The sequence below is a fragment of the Myxine glutinosa genome, chromosome 7 (assembly GCF_964187855.1).
Source record: "Myxine glutinosa chromosome 7, kmMyxGlut1.1, whole genome shotgun sequence".
NCBI lineage: Eukaryota > Metazoa > Chordata > Myxini > Myxiniformes > Myxinidae > Myxine > Myxine glutinosa.
Genome location: NC_136267.1, coordinates 116,071,363 through 116,095,007, shown reverse-complemented (window position 1 = coordinate 116,095,007; position 23,645 = coordinate 116,071,363). Strand labels below are relative to the sequence as shown.

Here is a 23,645-nt window from a genome sequence, read left to right as displayed (position 1 = left end):
CCCGCTTGTAGATTGCAAAGTGTTCCCCATGGGTCATGCCACCAAGGCCGCTTTCCATGGCCTGAAGTCCGACATAGCTGGCGCCGCTGTGTCGTCTATCGATGACAGTCAACCCTTTGTTTTGGAAAGCGATGCGTCTGACCATGCGATAGCTGCCACGCTCTCTCAAGGGGGGCGACCTGTGGCCTTCTTTTCAAGGACTCTCCTCCGCGGAGAAACGTCATTCGTCTGTCGAGAAGGAAGTGTACGCCATCGTTGAATCCATTAGGCGTAGGAGACCCTATCTGCTTGGCAAATATTTTGTGGTCATTACTGATCAGCAAAGCATCGCTCTCATGTACGACACGCGCCATTGCCCAACGCATTAAGAATGAAAAGATCACTCGCTGGCGGATGGAGATAGCCAATTTTTGCTTCACTATTAAGTATCGCCCAGGGCGGGATAATCTCGCCGCCAACGCGTTATCACGCCCTTCGGGGTGCGCGAGTCTCACCTCCTTTGAGGATCTGCGTGTTCTTCATGAAACGTTGTGCCATCCTGGAGTGACTCTTTTCGCTCATTATGTGCACAGTCACAATTTGCCCTACTGTTGGACATTCGACAGCTGTGTCGCACTTGTTCCGTTTGTGCTGAACTCAAACCTCGTTTCTACAAACCGCCTATGGGTACACCGATTCAGGCTACTCGGCCTTGGGAGAGATTGGCAATGGATTTTAAAGGGCCTCTACCGGCTTCGTGTCTCCCTGCTAGTCCGAGCCTACCGGCCTCGGATAGCTCTCGCTATCTCCTCACGATAGTTGATGAGTTCTCCAGATTCCCTTTTGCTTTCCCGTCCAATGATATGTCCACTGCAACGGTTATCTGGTGTCTGCAGATTTTGTTCTCCATGTTCGGGAATCCGGCTTACGTTCACACCGATCGGGGTGCTGCGTTTCTGTCCCAGGATGTGAGGACCTTTGTGCTCCAGCGCAATGTAGCTTCAAGCTATACCACCCCGTACAGGCCACAGGCGAACGGTCAGGTGGAAAGATTTAATGGCATTATATGGAAGGCCATTACTCTGGGCCTTAAGTCTCGCGGACTAGGACTGGACCGATGGACTTGGATGATGCACGGGGCGTTAAACTCGATCATGACTTTATTATGCACAGCTACTAATCAAACTCCTCACAACTCCTGGTGCTGTTCGACCTTTACAGGGCTGGCTCGCTGAGCCCGGACCGGCTTTCCTCAAACGCGCTGTTCGTCAACGTAAATATGACCCGCTCGTCGACAAGGTTCACATTCTCCAAGCCAATCTCGAGCACGCTCGAGTGCTGCTGCCAAAAGGACGCGACTCTACAGTCTCGGTGCGTCATCTTGCTCCGTGCGGGGATCCCGTTCAGCCGGACCTCAGCCAGGGGGACCTGTTGATGGGGAATTCACCGTCGGCTCCGCTCCCGCGCATGCCCGATCCGGCCAGCCCCGAGCCGCCGTCTCCCGAGATAGGCGGTTATTCCGACATTGGCGGTTATTCCGACTTGGGGGAATTTTGTCTCGCGGTTGAAGCCCCGATCGCTACGGCTGGGACTGACAAGACTTGCGACTTTATGTACTCTTTGCTACCTGAGTTACTTTGCTGCTATCCCGCTTGCTTTCAACCCTCGGGGTAGTGTAGATTTAACGCCGGGGAGAATGTCATGAAATTCTGTCTAACTTCTGAACCCAGGTGTCATGCGGCTTTTGCCCGCTACACGGCCGTTATAAGAACTCTGTCATTCAGCGCTATGATCATACCTGAGACATTAACTGTATGCTATGCTGGTGCATAACTAGATGGTACGTACCGCCACTTTGTTACGGCTTGCTTGTGCTCATCTGTAAACTCATTACTAGTTCAGATGTATGCTGATTATTGATATGATGTTCGTTGGTTCTCTTTACAGGTGTTGTTAGGGATCGAATGATATTAAACTCATGATCTGAGCCAATGTTGTAACTCTGATTCTTACAACAGGGGCAACCCACCTGTTTCGCCAGTAGTTTGAGCCCTTTGCATTTTTCTCATAATCTACATCATAGTATGCCACCATTATGTCTTTTCCTTTCATAAGATCTTTATTATCCTCCGTCATATGTGGACACAAACCGAATCTGCAAAGTTAAGAAGGGGTGGGGGAGGGAGAAGCATGATTAGCATCGGGCCAAAACAGCAAGGAACACTAAATGTGCAAAAGCAACCAACAACTAATAACCACCCTTGTAAGACAATTTTCCATCCATGAGACAAATACCATATATGGGTTACCATGAAAAATCATGAAACTACTTTAAAGCATGGCAAGCCAAGGTTAGGGGGAGGAAGAGAAGAGGGAGGGAGGTAGTGAGTGAGGTAGGGAGGGGGGAATACAAGGAGAGTGAGTGAGGAGTGGGGTGAGATGGGGATGAATGCCTTTAGAGTGGGGAAGAAAAGTCGTTTGGGAGGAGGGCAGCGAGTGGAGAAAGAGCGGTGTGTGCATGCACACAGGACTATGAGAACAGCCTTGGGTAATAGGTCCAGCAGGTCAGCCAGGGCGGCGCTGCTGATCGATTACCTGAGCGACCCAAATGAGTCCAGATGGTATTAGCCCTGCCAAGTGAGCAACGGTTCAGAAACGAGGTTCAGCAAGGTAGTTTGGATGTGCGATCAATTGGGGGCGGGGGGTGGGGGGGGGGGGGGTTGAGGAGGTGGAAATGATGGAGGAGGTTGGAGGTATTGTGTGTGCAGGAGACCACATGGAAAGGAGATAGGTCGAAGAGCTTGGTAGGAGGATACAAGCTGATGCACACAGGTGGGGATGGAAGGAGTAATGGCGTGGGAATAATAGTATCGGAAAAGATCAGCAAGCAGGTGGTGAGAGTGGAAAGGTGGGAGGGACGGATAGTGATGGCATAGGTGGTGATACAGAGGCAACAAGCGTTCCGCCTCGGTCCCCCGTCGGTGAAGTGATGCGAGTTGACAACGTGGAAGACGCAAGGCGGCCATCTTTGATTTTGACATGGCGACCAAATTTTCAATAGCGTTCTTCCTCATGCGTAAATACACCCACATACCAGATTCGAAGTTAGTAGTTCGTTTATATTTCAAGATATTTCGCTCACAAGGTTCAGACATATAATGGTGGTGGCCATCTTGGATTTTGACGTGACGACCCAATTTGCAATAGCGTTCTTCCTTATGCCTGGATACACCCACGCACCAGATTAGAAGTTAGTACTTCGCTTATTGTCCCCCGTCGCACCGTGGAGCGAAAGGGGGACTATGGTTTTCCCCTTCGTGTGTGCGTGCGTGCGTCCGGCCGTCCGTCTCTCCGTGCGTCCGGCCGTCCGTGCGTCCAGCCGTGCGTGCCTAAGCGAAGGACCGAATTCTAATTTGGTGTGTGGGTGCAACCCACGTCAAAATCCAAGATGGCCGCCGCCATGTATGTCTGAACCTTGTGAGCGAAATATCTTGAAAAATAAGCGAAGTACCAACTTCTAATCTGGTGTGTGGGTGTATCTAGGCATAAGGAAGAATGCTATTGAAAATTGGGTCGCCACGTCAAAATCCAAGATGGCCGCCGCCATGTATGTCTGAACCTTGTGAGCGAAATATCTTGAAAAACAAGCGTTACGCCTCGGTCCCCCGTCGGTGAAGTGATGCGAGTTGACAGTGGAAGACGCAAGGCGACACTCACACACCACATTAGAATTCGGTCCTTCGCTTACGCACGCACGCACGGACGGACGGACGCACACACAGACGGAGGGGAAAACCATAGTCCCCCTTTCGCGCCGTGGTGCGACGGGGGATAATGATGCGTGTTACGTCAGTATATGGGCCACAAACGGGAAGGACTGGCGTGAAAAAGCAGGAATTCAGGAACACAATAGAGGATGGGAATGGTTGAGATGGAGGTGTTGCTGTGTATTGCATGGGACTTTAACACGCATGTCAGAGTAGCGGAGCTGGGTGATGAGGAATGTGTTGGTAAATTTGGTTGGGGAACAAGGAATAGAGAGAATCAAGAGCTGGTGAAGCTGGTGGCAAGGAATATTGTTCATTCTTTCATAAGTAGGAAAGCCACACGATTAGCTATCGGAGTGGACAGCACAGAACAGAACTGGATTTGGTGGTGGTAAGGAAGCGACAGGTGTGGAGGGTTAAGGATTGCAAGGCACTGGCGGGAGAGCATGTTATCACCCAGCACAAGCCTGTGGTGTTTGTGGTGAGGATGAAGAAAAGGGGTCAGAAGGTTATTTGGTGGGGGAAGTGCAGGTGATACATCGTCGTGGAGTACATGGCGAGGGCGAGGACCAGGTAGAAGCAACTTAGCAAAGAAGTGGAAATAGTACGGAGAGGCATTTATGGGAATTGCAGAAATGTGTGGAAGGACATCAGGAAAAGGGTGCATTGTTGAGGGATAGAAACCAGGTATGGAGGACGGAGGAAGTAGCGAAGGCAGTTGGTGAAAAGCACGAGGTTTGGAAGAGGACAGAGAAGATCAAGGATCGAGGGAGGCAGCCGAATGCAGGGTGGCTGCACCTGTATTGGCATAAAAAGAAAGCAGCAAGGATAGCTGTGGGTAAGGCGAGGAATGATATGGAAAAGAAGGGGTACAACAAGTTGGAAGAGGATGGTGGGAGGAAGATGATTTATGAATTGGCTTGTTACAGGGATGAGGATGATAGCAAAGACATGAAGGGGGTAGGGGGAGGGGGTGATTAAAGATGGTGGCGAGAGGCTAGTGACAGAGAAGAGCGCAATATTGAAGGTGTGGGAAGGATATGTCAGAGCTGTTGAACCAGGAAGGAAGCAACGACAAGCTGGAGCTACCAAGTTATGTGGAGTGAAAAATCGGAGTTGGTGGAGATCACAGAAGAGGAAGTGCAGATGGCGTTGATGAGGGTGAAAAAGGGAAGGGTGCCAAGCATTGATAAATTGAGGACAGAAATAATTGCAGTGGGATAAGTCGGAATCAGTTGGACAAAGGTTGTTAAATGTATGTGAGAGATGGTTCAATTCCAGAGGAGTGGAGGACAGGGTTAATTGTGCTGATATGAAATGGAAGGGGAGTGTTCAAGTGGCAGTGTTCAAGATCATGGGAAGTACAGCAGCATTACACTCCTTAATCATGTCATGAAGTTGCTGGAAAAGGTTCTGGACGGAAGGACAAGGAAGAGTGGGGAGAAGGAGATCAGAGAAGAGCAGCAGAGGTTTAGAAAGGGTAAGAGGAATGACAGATGGGATGTTCACACTGAGACAGCTGGTGGAGAAGACATTAGAGGTGCAAGGTGAAATGGCATTGGGATTTATGGATCTGGAGAAGGCCTAATACACTGTCTCAAGAGAGATGGGGATAGCGACACAGACGGATGGGAGTGCAGGAAGCAGAAGTTAGGTCGTTGGAAGAGATGTACAAGGGAATGAAGGGAAGAGTTTTGGTTGGTCCTGGGATGTCGGAGTTCAGTGTGAACATCGGTTTGAGGCAGGGAAGCGCTCTCAGCCCACTCCAGTTTATCATGGTGATGGAGCTGTTAAGCAGTAAGGTAAACACGAAAGTTATTCTGGGGTGGATATTGTATGTGGATGATCTGGCTGTTGTGGTGGAGGGTGGGCAGAAGATGCAGGAAGTACTGGGGGAGTTGGAGGCATTTGAGAAACATGGGCTGAAAATGAGCATGGAGAAGACGGAGGTGATGTGTTGGGCAAGAAAAGAAATGAATATCAGGTGAGAGGGGAAGGAGATCAGACAAGGAAATAGGTTTTAGTATTTGGGTGGAACAGTGACCAGGGATGGTAAGTCAGAAGCAGAGGTGCGATGGAGGATTCAGGTGGGTGTGAATGCACGGAGGAGGGTGGAGGGTGTAATGGCAGACAGAAATATTTCAAGGAGATTGAAAGGAAAGGTTCTGATGTCTTGTGTAACACCGGCCTGTCTTTTGGTCTTGAGATGGCAACAGAGGCTGCGGGTTTGCAAGAACAACTGGGTCAGGAGGAATGAGGGATTGAAGAGGGTCGATAGAAGGATGGATGAATTGAGGGAGGACATTGGTGTGCACATGAGCTTGCCGGGGAGATTGGTGAAATTCAAGCTGAGATGGGCTGGACACGGTGCGGATGGGGGAAGAGAGAATGGCAAAGAGAGCGGATGGGTTGAGGGAATGAAGTAGGAGGAAAAGAGGTAGACCGCAGTTGGGATGGGAGGATTGTGTGAAGAGGGATATCAGCAAGGTTGGGTGGTTGGAGAAAGTTGGCAGAGGACAGAGGGGAGTGGAGGAGTATCGTGGTCAAGGCAGGGCAGAAGCTTGGTGCCATTGCACCTCACCCCTTAAAAAGGGAAGAGGAGGAGAAGATGCAGATGAGCAAAATCACTCAAAAAAAAATAATTTCAGAGTACCGTCTAATACTTACATATTGTCTTGAACAAATTCCTTGAGATTTGAAGAAGTGATCTCGTCATTGTAGATTACGGTGCTCTCCTCGAACTTGTTTGCCAGACGTTTGGGTCGGAATATCACAACTGCCCTGCACAAAAACAGGAATTTGCATTTTTAAAATGTACAATTTGAAATATAATTATATCAATGAAAGTAAAACTTCACAAAATACAGTATGTGTAGTTGTGCAATTCTCACAGGGTTTGTACACCTTGGCCTACCTAAAATTACTATCTAAAAATGTCGAGCATTTTACAGGCTAGATCAAACGAAATACAGCTGATTAGTAGACATGCCAAGAGTTAATCAAATTATGAATGATCTATTCCATAGTTTACAAAGCTAATCACAAATATGAACTATTTAGGAGAAGTTTTCATTACCCCCACCACCGTCTGTCTGTGAACAAGATATCTCAAAAAGTTGTGGACGGATTCGGACGAAATCTGGCAGAGAGGTAGGGTATGTGACAAGGACAAAATATTAGATTTTGGTGAAGATCCGGATCCGGCAAGTAGAATGTTTTAATCGATTCTTCACCATTGGGAGATAGGGCCGAAAACGATATACGTATAGCAGGATATCTCAAAAGTTGTGGACAGATTCGGGCAAAACCTGGTGGAGAGGTTGCGTGTGTGACAAGGATGAATTGATTCGATTTTGGTGAAGATCTTAATATGGTTTTAGAATCGAGAATTATTTCATTTCTAAGTGATTCTTCACCATTGACAGATCGGGCCAAAAGCGATATATAACACGATATTTAAAAACGTTATGGACAAGTTATGACTAAACTTGGTGGACGAGTTGGTTCGGTGACAAAAACAAGCCGATTCGATTTTGTTTCAGGTCCGAAACCAGATCCGGCCTATCAGTGGGATACAAAAGGTAAACTGTTCAACCTGGTGGAGGTATGCGCTCTACCGAGTGCCATTCTAGTTTATTCATGTATTTATTTCACAAGAAGCACAGAAAAAAACGTTATACTTTGTCGACTGGTCCTTCATCTTCATAAAAATTAGGACTTTCTAAACAAGGTACAAATTCAAATGTGGCAAAATATAAATGCATATAATACATATCATAATATCAGAAATAATACAAAACAAGACCAAGACCAAGACTGCAGTGGTGTAGCCAGGCTTGTAAGATATTATAAACCACAAACACACATGATTAGCTTTTTAAACAGCCGTTAATGCTGTTTATAACATTAAACAAAGAAATTTGGAAGAATCCAGACATCCATGAGGTAAGTTTTACTTACAGAACTGAGCAAAGATCCACTGTAATCTATATATCTCACAAGGGTTGGAGGTGTGCTCATTTACCAACCAGCTAGCTAGCGCTTGCTAAGCCAGCCATTTCTTAAGGGTTTTGAATGGAGTGCTTGCTCGAATGCTTTAACCGCTTGGCAATCTCTCCATAAGAAACTTGGTAAATGAACATACACCCAATGTTCTTGAGACCCAACCATAGATGGACTGCAATCTATATACCCCAAAAAGGAATGACCTTTTCTGCCGCTCTCGAAGTGAGCGGGTGTTTACGCCGTAATGACATCATATATGTATTGACGTAGCATGACGGCCGGACACAAAACGTCTGCTACTTTAATATAGAAAAGATATATATTTAACCTCCAGTAACGTTTCAGTCACTACAAAGGGATTAGTGTTACGATTACATTTACTATAATAACAAGCATTCTGAGTATTGCGCTGCAATACGTGTCCCCTACGGCAGTCTGTCGTCTGGAAAACTGTTGGGGAAATTACCAAAATTCAAAGTGCCATAACTTTGTCAAAAATGATCGAAAGGTCGTGAAGTTCGAACTTGATCTGTAACTTATCATAAGGAAACCATCTATCAAGTTTGAAATCATTAGCATTAAGAGTTTAGAAAAAAAGTCCGGAAAACTGTTCTTTGCGTGACAGACTGACAGACGGAGGGATGGAGTGCAAACCTATAGTCCCCTCCGGTGTACACCGGTAGGGGACTAATAACATTACGTTATTATTATGAAAATTATATTTTTTTTTTTTTATTTTTTTTTTTTAAACCGAGGTGAATTCCTTACTTCCACTTTTACACCACTTCAATCCATCAACTTTCCATTCACGACATTGGGATTAAAGTGTTGTAGTTATATTTACGATATTATTATTACTACGAAAACGATACTACTGAAACGATACCACTATTAAGAAACCTGGGTATAATTTGTCCGAAGCGGACGGTGAGTCATAATGCCTGAAGCCAATACGTACCGTATTGTTAGAAGAGAGATGTAACGCCGATGCTTTCAATATTTGATGGCCACAACTTTTTGAGATGTCTTGTTCACAACCAGATAGACAGACAGGGGCGAAAACATCCACCTTTGGCGACGGAGGTAATAAATTCCCTCATGTTATCTGGGAGCTTCTTCTCAAAGAGGACAAGCACAACACACCTCGCCCAGTCTCTGCCCCTCTTCCTCGGCAGTATATTTCCGCTCTTAGACCCATGTCAGAATCAGTTTTCATTTTCAAGTCACGGATTCTGTGGATTACGTCCATTTGATACGCTCGCACAAAACCATTGTCTCGTGAATTTAAAGGATGAAAAACTTGACCGTTTCCCTTTTCCAGGCCCTTTTGAGAAAAAAATGGCAAAGACGCATAGCTTTCAGCGTCTTTAATTTGAAGTAACAGTTTTATGCTATTAAAGGATTTCCAGGCCCCACACGAGCCCTCAATACAATAGAATATCCAAGGTGGCATCAATAAAACAAACCAAAAAACGATTTCTTGCATCCTACAGTCTACAGACTAAAGTTTAAAACCACAAAAAGATACGATTATGACAACGTCTAAACCAAGATCAATAACCATATGCTCGATAAAAAGAAAAATCATATATTTGTTGAGAAATTAACACAAGTTTACAGATTTGATTGCCATAATAATGGTGGACTTTCCAATTCAAGTCGAAAACAGCCGAAAAAGACTCACTCTTTGCCATCCTGCTTTTCCAGCAGCGAGGGTACAGATGTGTGCGCAAAACGGTAGTTATCACGCTGTGCAGAAGCCAGTTTCAAGAACTCTGCCTGAGAAACACTGCCAGCTTCCTCAAAAAACCCTGCCACAAAAAAAGGACATGTTCATTTGAAAGACTGACAAGGAAATTGTTTAATATCTATATACAGTCAAGTGAAAAAGTAAGTACACCCCATGTAAAGTTTTGACTTTTTCAACGTATTTCAACATACAGCTATTTGATCTTCATTTCAACAATATTGATAGATAAAGGTGATATAATATAACAAATATCATGAAACATTTACATTTTGTAGTCCATTGTATAATTTAAATAAACATAAATGCAAATTTCGCATGTGGAAAAAGTAAGTACACCCCTACATTTATCACTACTTCAAATACCTAAAATTAGAATCAGGTGCACCAGCTCAGGTGCAAATGATTAGAACATCGTTTGAGAGGATCTTGGAGGAACCTGTCTTATTTAAACCTCAGACATTTAGTTTGGTTTGCTCTTTGTTGTTGAAGTGTGCGGCGTCACCATGCCCAGATCAAAAGAGCTCTCTGAGGCCTTGAGAAAGAAGGTTATAGATGCCTACGAGTCTGGGAAGGGATTTAGAAAGATCTCCAAACAATTTGAAATCAATCATTCGACTGTCCGGAAGATCATCTACAAGTGGAGAAGATTCCAAACAACTGCCAACTTGTTCAGGTAACCCAAGAATGTCATCACGGGACCTACAGGTAGCTCTTGCCAATGTTGATGTCAAAGTACACGAGTCGACCATTAGAAAGAAGCTGCACAAATTTGATCTACATGGGAGGTGTGCCAGGAAGAAACCTTTGCTGTCCAGAAAGAACATCAGGGCAAGACTAAAGTTTGCCAATGACCACCAAGGCAAAGACCAGCACTTCTGAAACAATGCGCTCTGGACAGATGAGTCAAAGGTAGAGCTATTTGGCCACAGTACCAGAAGACATGTTTGGCAAAAACCAAAGACAGTATTTGACCACAAGAACCTGATACCAACTGTAAAGCATGGTGGTGGAAATATTATGGTTTGGGGCAGCTTTGCTGCATCAGGCTCACCATCATAGAATCCACTATGAATTCTTCATTGTACCAGAGGGTGCTTGAGGATAATGTGAGGCCATCTGTCGGTAAATAGAAGCTCAACCGAAGGTGGACCTTGCAACATGACAATGACCCTAAACATACCAGTAAATCCACCAAGGAATGGCTGAAAAGAAAGAAATGGAGGGTTCTGGAATGGAAAAGTCAAAGCCCGGATCTAAATCCCATCGAGATGTTGTGGGGGATTTGAAACGAGCTGTGCATGCAAGAAACCCCTCAAACATCGCACAGCTAAAATAATTCTGCATGGAGGAGCGGGCAAAAAATTCTCCCAGTCGATGTCAGAGACTGGTAGACAGTTACAAGAAACGCCTACTTGAGGTTGTTTCTGCCAAAGGGGGCAATACCACCTATTAAAGCCAAGGGTGTACTTACTTTTTCCACATGCGAAATTTGCATTTATGTTTATTTAAATTACACAATGGGCTAAAAAATGTAAATGTTTCATTATATTTGTTATATTATATCACCTTTATCTTTCAATATTGTTGAAATGAAGATCAAATAGCTGTATGTTGAAATATGTTGAAATATGTTGAAAAAGTCAAAACTTTACATGGGGTGTACTTACTTTTTCACGTGACTGTGTGCGCACACGCACGCACGCACGCACACACACACACAAGTAAGTCCACCCCATGTAAAATTTTGACTTTTTCAACATATTTCAACATACAGCTATTTGATCTTCATTTCAACAATATTGATAGATAAAGGTGATATAATATAACAAATATCATGAAACATTTACATTTTGTAGTCCATTGTATAATTTAGATAAACATCAATGCAAATTTCGCATGTGGAAAAAGTAAGTACACCCTTGGCTCTAATAGGTGGTATTGCCCCCTTTGGCAGAAACAACCTCAAGTAGGCGTTTCTTATAACTGTCTAACAGTCTCTGACATCGACTGGGATAATTTTTTGCCCACTCCTCCATGCAGAATTCTTTCAGCTGTGCGATGTTTGAGGGGTTTATTGCATGCACAGCGCGTTTCAAATCCCCCCACAACATCTCGATGGGATTTAGATCCGGGCTTTGACTTGGCCATTCCAGAACCCTCCATTTCGTTCTTTTCAGCCATTCCTTGGTGGATTTACTGGTATGTTTAGGGTCATTGTCATGTTGCAAGGTCCACCTTCGGTTGAGCTTCAACTTTCCGACAGATGGCCTGACATTATCCTCAAGCACCCTCCGGTACAATGAAGCATTAATCGTGGATTCTATGATGGTGAGCTGCCCAGGCCCTGATGCAGCAAAGCTGCCCCAAACCATAATATTTCCACCCCCATGCTTTGCAGTTGGTATCAGGTTCTTGTGGTCAAATGCTGTCTTTGGTTTTCGCCAAACATGTCTTCTGGTACTGCGGCCAAATAGCCTTTGACTCATCTGTCCAGAGCACATTGTTCCAGAAGTGCTGGTCTTTGCCTAGGTGTTCATTGGCAAAGTTTAGTCTTGCCCTGATGTTCTTTCTGGACAGCAAAGGTTTCCTCCTGGCACATCTCCCATGTAGATCAAATTTGTGCAGCCTCTTTCTAATGGTAGACTCGTGCACTGACATCAACAGTGGCAAGAGCTACCTGTCAGTCCCATGATGACATTCTGGGGTTCTTAGAGACTTCTTTCAGCATCTTGCAGTCTGCTCTCGGGCTGAACTTTCTGGGGCAGCCTGGCCTGAACAAGTTGGCAGTTTGTTTGGAATCTTCCCCACTTGTAGATGTCCTTCCGGACAGTTGAATGATTGGGAAGGGATTTTAAAAGATCTCCAAACAATTTGAAATCAGACTCGTCGGCATCTATAACCTTCTTTCTGAAGACCTCAGAGAGCTCTTTTGATCGAGGCATGGTGAAGCCACACACTTCAACAACAAAGAGCAAACCAAACTAGATGTATGAGGTTTAAATAAGACAGGTTCCTCGAAGATCCTCTCTGACGATGTTCTAATCATTTGCACTTGAGCTGGTGCACCTGATTCTAATCTTAGGTATTTGAAGTAGTGATAAATGTAGGGCAGGCCTGCGGATTTCAGATCTCATCGGTAACCGTTTTTCGGTTCCGTGATTTTAGTTTATGGGAACCGATGGGAAACAAAATTCCGGTTCCGTGCCCAAACCTAATGGGGAACGATTTTTTTTCCTTTAGAATTTGTAAAGCAAAACATTTGTAATACAAAATAAAAAATGTAGTCTCCAATAATAAATCCTGTCATTTACATGTATGCAATGTAATTAACGCATGTTCATTATTGAGGTTGATGTTTATTATCAGAGAAGAGCAAATTCTGTCAATTTGATGGGCTTATCCTGTTTTAAAATTAATAAATTAATATTATTAAATTTTCTTTCATTTTAAAAATGTCAATAATATTGTATATATTTATTATTGATGGACTATTGTTGTTGTAAACTGTTATCAATCTTTCTGTTTTAATATTGAAATTATTTGCATTTAGCAAAGTAATATAGGCCTACCCAGTACTGATATAGGCCTAAGTATTTGTTAAATAAATTCTGGATTGGAACAAATGTACTGCAGTAGGTTCGGTTGTCAGTGTCTCCCTTTACCTTGTGAACATAGGTCATGCCATTCACGTAGTTTACAATCGCCGTCAGTGGTGGACCGCTTATGCCTCCTTCCGTATGTCTGTGTAATGAGTAGCACACACTTTGCAGCGAAGCAATGTGACCAAGCCTTCCCCATCCCATTCCGCTTCAAAATCGTCGCTGAATGACCATTTTGGTAATGTTTTTAAGGCGACATTTTCGGGGGGTTTTTTCGCTTAGCAACAGATGCCATTTTGAAAAGGAAGTCTGTGATTTAGACCGATGCGCATGTCCGTCAAAGCGGTGTCATATCGCGAACCTGAATGTGTGAAACTACATGCTATCTGCTTTGCCAGCCTAATTTTGTTGGAAATAAAACTCAACTTCTAAAATGGTTAGCTGCAAATCACACGTGAAGGTAAATACTACATCTTTTTGCCTTACACTGCCTTTCTGCGATGGGAAACGTACTTTCGGTTCCGTGTTTTTGCTATCACGTTACCGACACGCTACCGGTAACGATCGTTTCCGTGAAATCCGCAGGCCTGTAGGGGTGTACTTACTTTTTCCACGTGCGAAATTAGCATTTATGTTTATTTAAATTATACAATGGACTACAAAATGTAAATGTTTCATGATATTTGTTATATTATAATCACCTTTATCTGTCAATATTGTTGAAATGAAAATCAAACAGCTGTATGTTGAAATATACCGGTGTGTTGTACCCCGGTTTCGAATAGGTACACCGTATCCCTGCATGTCGTAAGAGGCGACTAAAGGGGTTGGCGTCAGGAAGGGCATTGGGCCATCAAAACATTGCCTCAAAAAGAGAACCATGACAATTACGACTACATATGGGCAGGGTACAGCCCGAAGTACCCCGTGGGGGACCCCACTCCCTCTCATCAAAACTCAAGGTGGGGAACCCGATCGAAGCAAGGGTGGAAATCATTCCATTTATGACGAAACGTCTGATGCCCGACGTGGAGATCGGTTTCTGAGGTGTGGGACATGGAATGTAGGGACATTGACAGGGAGATCAGGAGAAGTGGTGGAAGTATTGGTCAGAAGAAGAGTGGACATATGTTGTGTGCAGGAGACGAGATGGAAGGGAAGTGGTGTGAGAATGGTGAAGGGTAGGCAGGGACAGAAATACAAGTTTGTGTGGCAAGGGTGCTCGGAGGGCATGAATGGTGTTGGTGTCCTGTTTTCTGAGGAGTTTGTAGACAGTGTGGTGAGTGTGACTAGAGTGAGTGAAAGGTTGATGGTGAAAATGATGATTGGAAAGCTCTTGGTGAACATCATCTCGGGATATGCTCCGCAGGATGGCCGGAGCGATTAAGAGGACAAGTTCTGGTGTGCTATAGAGAAGCTGATGGAAACCGTGAAAGATGAGGAAGTTGTTGTGGTAGGGGGAGACCTAAATGGACATGTGGGAAGGAGTATGGACGGTTTTGAGGGAGTTCATGGGGGTTACGGATATGGTGTGAGAAATGGAGAAGGTGAAAGGCTTTGCTGATGGAGCTGATTTGTTGATTTGTAATACTCAGTTCCAGAAAGAGGATAATAAGCTTGTTACATACACGTCAGGTGGGTCGACGACAACCGTTGACTACCTGCTGGTGCGTAGGTGAGATAGGGGGCACCTCCGGGACACAAAGGTGATCCCGGGGGAGGAAGGCTGTTTCACAGCACCACTTGGTTGTCTGCGACATAAGGGTGAAAGGTGCGAGGAGAGCTCGGCGGGTGAAGTACCAACCGAGAATGAAGGTGTGGAGGTTGAAAGAGGTGACAGTGAGGGAGGCATTCAAAGAGAGGCTGAGTATGGTAGAGGATGATGTGGTTGAGCTTGAAAGTGGTTGGATGTCAATGAAAGATAGTCTGTTGGGAGCCGTTGGTGAGGTATGTGGATGGACAAAAGGACCACCGAGGCACTCGGAAATATGGTGGTGGGATGATGAAGTTGGAAAGAAGATCGACGAGAAGAGGAAGAAGTTCAATGAGTGGCAGAAGGCGAAGGGTATGGGGGCAGAAAAGGCAGAGCATGAAAGTTATAAGGCAGCCAAGAAGGCTGCAGAGAAAGGTAGCAAAGGCAAAGGAGGCATGTAGGAAAATGTTCGGAGAACGCTTGGACTTGGAAGAGGGTCAGAGAGCGGTATTCAGGATTGCAAAGCAGATAGCGAAAGAGATGTGTGATGTGATGGGGGTGAGTTGCTTGAAGGATGAAGTGGGACAAATCGTTGTGGACCTAGATGGAATTAAGGGAAGATGGAAGAGATATATGGAAATACTGTTGAATGCAGAGAATGAATGGGATGGCAACATAGAGAGTAACCCAGGTTTAGGACCGGCAGAGAAGATAACCGAGAAGGAAGTTGAGGAAGCGATAAAAGCAATGAAGAGTAGAAAAGCGGGAGGGCCGACGGGAGTTGTGGGAGATATGTTGAAGTTTGGGTGGGACATACATACATACATATATATACATATATATACATATCCATACATACATACATATATATACATATATATACATATCCATACATACATACATATATATACATATATATACATATCCATACATACATACATATATATACATATATATACATATATATACATATCCATACATACATACATATATATACATATATATACATATATATACATACATATATATACATACATATATATACATATATATACATACATATATATACATACATATACATACATACATATACATACATACATATACATACATATATATATATATATATATATATATATATATATATATATATATATATATATATATATATATATATATATATATATATATGTATATATATATATATATATATATATACACACACACAAATTAAAAACAGGAAAAGGAGAAGAAAAAAAAATAGAACAAATAACCACATACACATTTATGTATATAGAGTATCGTTCCACCATAAATAAACTTTGTCCCATTAGCTGTAATGATGCACAACACCAAGCTTCTGTGATCTACTGTGTTCAAATCCAGGATGGCAATTCCTAACAAAAAAACATTCAACGTACTCATATCTGGTTACAAAATGAACCTCACCAATGATGCTAGCATCAGCATGTCCAACAAACTTGTCAAAGTCTGCCTCCATGGCGAGCTCCACAGAGCTGGGTCCTGCCTGCTTTTTCAAGAAGCTCACAATGCCATCTACTCAGAGAAGATAGACAGGAAGAGAAGAAAGGGGGAAAAAAGAGAAGAGAAGAGAAAAGAAAAGAATGGAAGGGAAAGTGATGATATTAATGGTACCAAAATAATGAACAATTTGATGCATCAACGTAAAGAATCTAAAACTAGCATTCGCCAAAACAATTCACTGCGCAGGGCTACAGACAAAGCCGACGCAGCATACCTGAGATTTATGCATACTACCGCTTGTGAAGCCACAGCCAGATATTGTTCCATCACTGCCATGATTGCAAAATGCAGATTTCAACTCGGAGATTGGCTCGGCAGATTTTGTACATTCCACAAATAATCACAATTGCCACAATCATGCACGAGGATGCAGCAAGCGCAAAGCTACTTTCTTCAGTGCGCATTGTCAAATATAATTGCCGCATCACCAGTTTGAAGGCATAAATTACTCAACAGTGCAGCATTAGCGGCACCAACTGCAATCGGACGGCAGTGAAACTTCGTGGAATTTCAACACACAAAATTGCTTTCCAAGTTGGCGAAATTTGAATTCAAAGCAGTTCTATTGGGCACAATTGGTACAAATGGGCCGCAATAAAGCCAATGCATTTGGAGCTACACATACCAGCAGTGCGTGGTCCATCATAATCACTCGAAAGTTCTCCTCCGCGAAAGATCTTGAGTGTCGGATAACCACTTACTCCATACTTTTTGCAGGTTTCTGTATTGACAGTGCAATCGACCTGCATATTGAGAAGCCATTCAAACATATAAATTACTTGCGCCCAATCACTCCAGGCATTCTAAGCATCAGGATTCCTGTACTATATATGAATGAATGAATGAATGATCGTTTTAAGGCCATTTTCCCCACTAAAGCGGGGGTTAGCCTTGCGGGCCCCATGACAATCATGGTTTCCTGTTTGAGGCAATGTTTTTATGGCCGGATGCCCTTCCTGACGCCAACCCTTGGTCACGCTCTTACGATGCGCAGGGATACTGTGTACCTATTCTAAATCGGGGTACACACCGTGATCATTCATCCCAGCAAGCTGGTACTCAATTGGCCGACCTCGGAAGGATGACAGGCTGAGTCTTCCCCCCCCTGGCGTTAATTCAGCGATCGAACGGGATTCAAACCCAGGATCCTAGGATCCCAAGCCGGCACCCTAACCACTAAGCCAACACCACCCTAACAATCCAGTAATGACTCACCCTAAGATGCAGTAATGACTCACCATTAATTCATAGTACAACCCTGTACTATGATGTAGGGAAATGGTACTGATGACTTTGTGCTCTGCACAGACAATTAAACATGGCTGAAAATGCTCTTAAAAAGGAAAATAGACAAGTATATCACTCTTACAGGAAAATATCGACAAGTCACTCTTACAGGAAAATATCGACAAGTCACTCTTACAGGAAAATATAGACAAGCATGTCAAGAACGTCATGGTTCAGCCACTCAGTTTCGACATCCAAACAAAAGTGCAAGGGTGGTTAAAATATAAACAAAGGTACGAGACATTAGTATACTTTAATGTGTACAGGAACTACATCTGTTGTCAAGGATCAATGCAGAGAGTACATGGGATTTGAACCTACATTCCCAGCATCAACAATTGGTTCAAATAGGAACTCTAAACAGACCAACCATTTTTGTAAAATGCAGTGATGCATGTAAATAAATTATTACTGAGGACCCTTGTCTTTATAGTATTGTAATGGTAACTAGTGCCCATAGCCATATATGCCTCAATACAATTGGTGAAAATTAAGGAGAAAGAAGGAGAAAAACTGGTGAAGCAGGAAATAATTATTAAATTTCGAGTCAAAAGGAAACATCGAGCCTGATGAAAATAAGATAAACTGCACATTAAAGTAACAGCATTAAATAAATCTGTATCGACTATCTGACTGGTGCAAATCATTTATAGAGTGACGTGAAAGTCTGTGGAGGGACCGAACCATATTCTACAAGAGCAGCCACATCGATCAACAACGCAAACGAGTCGTGACAATTTAACATTGAACAGTTAAAATGTTCAAAGCTGGAGAATACCTCGAAAATAAATGCAAGCATAGTTTTCACTGCACATGCATGCAATATCCCTGGTGTTGGGCTAGTGGCTAGGGTGCCGGCTTAGGATCCTAGGATCCTGGGTTCGAATCCCGGTCGATTGCTGAATTAACGCCAGGGGGGTTGACTCAGCCTGTCATCCTTCCGAGGTCGGCTAATTGAGTACCAGTTCACTGGTAATTCCCTGTTTGTCGTTAAAGGCGGCAAAAAGGGTTGGCGTCAGGAAGGGCATCCGGCCGTAAAACATTGCTTCGAAAAGGGGACCGAAAAACAACAACAACCACGGTTCCCGAAAAAGGCCAACCCCCGCTTTGCGGGGAAAAATGGCCTCTAAAGGTGGTTATTATTATATATATGCATGCACCAAAAATGCAAGGCATATCTAGAGCAGCCTGAACAAAGACATTGGAAAGTCATTGGAATTCATAAAACATTTCACAAAAAGCCACCTAATCTAAGGCCGAGAAAAATATATTTCCGGTCTCTGGTCAGCGCGCGCATCGATTTTGACCCTGCGCGTCACCAATTTTTTTTTTTTTCCAACGGTACCTATAACAGTGGTTACCTATACCTATAACAACCCTGTTGTTGCTGGGCCGGTGCACTATCTCGGGAAATACGGGCCTGTGAGGGTCGCCATTGGTATCGACGTTCGCGCACGGTTCTCCCCTACAAAACTGCATTTAGTTTGTCCAAATCCAACCAGCCGTTCCAAAGATATGAGTAGTGTTGTATGCCGTGACGTCATGAATCCAATCGGCTGGATATTGTCATTTATTGAAACGAAGACGTTCTTTGTCGGGTTCGTGTGAAGTAACCAGAAGGCCTAGAGAGCTGCGGGTGGTCTCGTTAGTTAGGGCTGGATCCTATGTCGTCTGTCATGAAGTTGTAAGTGTCTGTGATAATCTGGTGGACTGGGAGAAGAGATCGGTGGAGACCATCGGCCTGTTAGACCACTTGCGCATGTGCAGTGTTGACGCAATCGACGCATTGTAATGTTTGACGGTACGGCGAGGCGATCTCGAGAACGAAATGGCAGTCTATATGCTTGAAGAACTTAATGATTTTCAGAATAAATACATTTTAAAATAACTTAAGCTCGTGTTCATTATTTACAAAAAAGGCCTACAAGTCCCATTGGCTGTCTTTAATTTCTCTCTGGACGGCGCCACGGCAGATGAGGAGGACCGCAAGGCACGAGGACACAAAAAACACCTTTATATATGCAATCCATGCTTTTCAAAAAGAAAAAGAAAAAAACCGCAACGCCGCATCAATTCTGGAACTTTGGTCTGACCAGAGACCAGCAATAGTTTTTTTTCGGCCTAACGAGTCAAAAACAAAAACAGAAACACGAGTTCATAGAACACCTCATCCCCCATGCAGTCTTGAAAAAAAAAGAAAAAGTTAATGGGAAGTGTCTTTTAAACTCTTGCTTGGCTTTTCCAAGCATGATCGAAATTAGCTTTGTTTGTGAACTTTGAATAATAGGTGCGATGGTAACCATACAAAACGTGTGTGTGTGTGTGTGTGTGTGTGTGTGTGTGTGTGTGTGTGTGTGTGTGTGTGTGTGTGTGTGTGTGTGTGTGTGTGTGTGTGTGTGTGTGTGTGTGTGTGTGTGTGTGTGTGTGTGTGTGTGTGTGTGTGTGTGTGTGTGTGTGTGTGTGTGTGTGTTCAATACTTATTTATATTGCAGTATCGCATTACCTATGGCCAATAAATAAATTGCAGTTATTGCGACTTTCTCTAATAAAAATGATACAGTTTGTAATCGATTTAATTGGTTGCAAAGCTGATAAATCCATTTACATGTATTGGGAACAAAAAGTAATGTCAGTTTAAACCAAAGATAGTTAGGGAATTTTAGCAAATTGTATTGACCATCTGTGAAAAAATTGCTTACCAAAAAATTTCTTCACTAACGTATTCATCTAGGTGTCTACTAACACCTATCAATTAGTGCAAACCCAAATCCTTGTGGAAAATTCTGGGGAGCCAATCAAAGTTCGGGTGCTCAGAGGGCCTGCGCGAAAAAAATCGGAAAATTAACTTTTGCCAATATTGACTTGTGGGATGTCTAACTAGGGGTTTTTTGGGGTGCTGAATTGATTCCAACCATTAGATTTGAGGAAAAATGAATCCCTGGCCGTAAAATATTGATATGATAGGCAAATGATATGAATTGATATTGATATGAAACCACACTCATGCGTGAGGCAAAATCCTCCGGTGGTCTAAACAGAGGCCGCTTTCGGAATGAGTCTTCTCATAAGTCTTGGGTTCAGACTCTGAACCACTTCTCGTTCATTCACCAAGAGCTAGAAAGAAGCATGGTCAAATGTGGGGTACCTGTCCACACCGACGTTAAAAGAGCCCAAATGAAGAGGGATAACGATGCTGTCAACACCATAGTTGGGTGGTTGGAGGAAGTCAACCCTTTCGATGCCACACGGGACAAGAAGACTCTGGTGTCCTTCTCAACTGGGTTCAGCAGCACTCCCGAAGACCAAGTCAACGCTGATCAAGCAGAAGAAGTTGGCAGAGCCATACAGACTAAGATGGATGGGAAAACTGTTGTGGATGCAATGGTAACCAAACACAAGGTCAAATCACTTGCAAGCCTCAGATCTGGACCCAAAGTCAATGGCGAGAAGCTGGTCATTGACTCACTGAAGCTATTCAACCGCCTCATTGTCATCAGTGAGCGTGAAGTCAAGACCAAAGAAGCTCTGCGCTTTGAGTTGACGCCAAAACCGATGTCTGTTTGACAAAAATCAAAAGTTGCGAAAGCCAGACAAGGCTGCTCTAGCAAGGTCCCTGAAGGCATGTGTGGCACCTGTCGAACAACCCCCCTGCACAAGCCTTGTGGTTGATGGTGGGTGGCTCCTGCACAATGTCAAGTGGGAGGCTAACCTTACTTGGAAGGATGTTGCCGAGAGCTACCTCCGGTTTGTGAAGTCCTTGGGGAGCCATCGCCTCCGGATAACGGTGGTCTTTGACGGATATGGCAGCTCCACCAAGGACCATGACCACTTGAGACGAACAAAGAATGCATGCTGTGACATTCAGATTCGTCTGGATCTCAAAATCATCATTGCAAGAGAAAAGTTCCTCGATAACAAGAAAAACAAAGCCCAGCTCGTTCTGCTCCTTGCTGAGACATTTAGTAGGAATGGAATCAGTGTACAGCAATGCTCCGATGATGCCGACAACTCCATCGTCCGCGCAGCTCTAGATGAGGCAAGAGAGTCCCCTGTCGAGGTGAGGGCTGAGGACACAGACGTCCTGGTTATGCTGATTCATCATGTTGCAGACCATCCGATCTTCCTCACGACAGCCAAAGAAACATCTTACGATGTCGGAAAGATCCGGGAGGCCCTCCCAGAGATATACCGGAGGTATCTCATCTTTTTGCACAGCTTCTCTGGCTGCGATACAGTGTCTGCAATTTTTGGGTTTAGCAAACCAACTTTGCTAAGCAAGCTCTGCAAGACTGATGAAGCAGAGAGGGCAATGCACGTGTTTATGGACATCCGAGCTGAGAAAGGTGATATCATTAAAGCAGGCTGTGATCTTTTCAAGCTCATGTTCCATGGGAAATCCTCCAAAGACTTGGAAGACTTGAGATTCGACATCTTCAGCAAGCGAGCTGCTACTGGGAGCATAAAACCTGAGAAACTCCCCCCCCCCCGACAACAGGAGCTGCAGCACAGCACTCTCTCCGAGCTTACCTCCAGACTAGAGACTGGCTGATGCTGCAAAGTCCATCGTTGGATGCCCGGGACTATGGATGGCAACTCACTGAGCAAGGATATTCACCAGTCCCTTCTACAGACCCCATTGCACCAGACTACTCCTGACGTTTGCCAGCTGCAACTGTGCGGGGGACTGCAGCTCACTCAGGTGCTGCTGTAAAAAGCAAGGAGTCAAGTGTATTTCTGCTTGCGGCATCTGTCATGGTAACTCTTGCCTGAACATAAACCAGCTGGATGACAAGAGGAGTGAGGAAGATACTGGGGAGTTTGATGAATAAGGTTGTAAAAGCTGACGAAGCAACATTTCCATTGAGCACAGTTGTTAAAAATGTCAATAAAATACATTTTATATGATCATGGAGTGTTGTTTTCTCAAAAATAATGGTTGGAATCAATTCAGCACCCCAAAAAACCCCTAGTTAGACATCCCACAAGTCAATATTGGCAAAAGTTAATTTTCTGATTTTTTCACGCAGGCCCTCTGAGCACCCGAAATTTGATTGGCTCCCCAGAATTTTCCACAAGGATTTGGGTTTGCACTAATTGATAGGTGTTAGTAGACACCTAGATGAATACGTTAGTGAAGAAATTTTTTGGTAAGCAATTTTTTCACAGATGGTCAATACAATTTGCTAAAATTCCCTAACTAAGATGCCCGTTTTAAAAGCACGTCTTTCTGGGATTGATGACGCAGCGGAAATACGAGTTTAATGCAGCGACACTTTCCTGGAGGGAACTGGCAAGTTCCACGAGAAAGTTTGGTGAACGCTCGACCTTCTCCACCCAGGGCTGTACCCACAGCCGCTTCCTTCTCCTGGCACGACGTACCAGCACAAGTGCCAAAGCAGCAGTGCTCAGAGCTTTAACCCTTCTGATCCTCTCCCTGCATTTATTCAGCGCTATTTGGTTTAATGAAAATGGTGTCGTCGACAACCACGTAGTGCGAGTCAAGTCAAGTGTCAAGTGTGCGTCAGTTTCCAACAAAAGATTCATCACAGGCAATGTTGTTGTGTTGTGTCGGTGAACATTGGCTAGTGCGCAGCTGCCTTAAAAGCAAAAATATTAAAAGTGCAGTAAAATCAGAGGTTGAGCTAAAATATATATTTGCTATATAAACAATGAAATAAATGAGGATTGACAAACCTTGATCAGGGGAACAATGTCCTTCAACTTGGTAGCAGCTTTCTCATAATCAGGTGCAAGTCTCTTGCAGTGTCCACACCTGTAAACCAGGTAAATATGGATGAAAAAGAGAAAGGCTGAATTCAAGTGCCAACCCCAAAAAAACACTATCCATTTGAATCAATACAGTTTGATAAGTCTAAAACACAATCCAAGCAAGAAAATTCAAATGGTGTGTGTTCCTTGTTGGAAAATCCCAATAATATATCTGGTTTTTTTTTGCAAAAAGCAGGCTCATAGAGGAGGGAAATACGACTTTATATTATGTTGCAAGTCCACGAGCAGGT

At 43.9% G+C, this 23,645-nt stretch overlaps 1 protein-coding gene across 1 annotated transcript in view; it reads right to left on the bottom strand.

The window, feature by feature from the left end:
• PDIA3 (protein disulfide isomerase family A member 3) overlaps positions 1-23,645 on the bottom strand; it is a 50,490-nt gene that overhangs the window by 22,117 nt on the left and 4,728 nt on the right. The window contains exons 2-7 of the mRNA XM_068122948.2: positions 23,320-23,398; positions 16,964-17,081; positions 16,243-16,350; positions 9,436-9,562; positions 6,414-6,527; positions 2,009-2,134 (exon numbers count right to left, since the gene is read on the bottom strand). Of these exons, the coding sequence (XP_067979049.2) occupies positions 2,009-2,134; positions 6,414-6,527; positions 9,436-9,562; positions 16,243-16,350; positions 16,964-17,081; positions 23,320-23,398 (672 nt within the window). The remainder of the gene's footprint in view (positions 1-2,008; positions 2,135-6,413; positions 6,528-9,435; positions 9,563-16,242; positions 16,351-16,963; positions 17,082-23,319; positions 23,399-23,645) is intronic.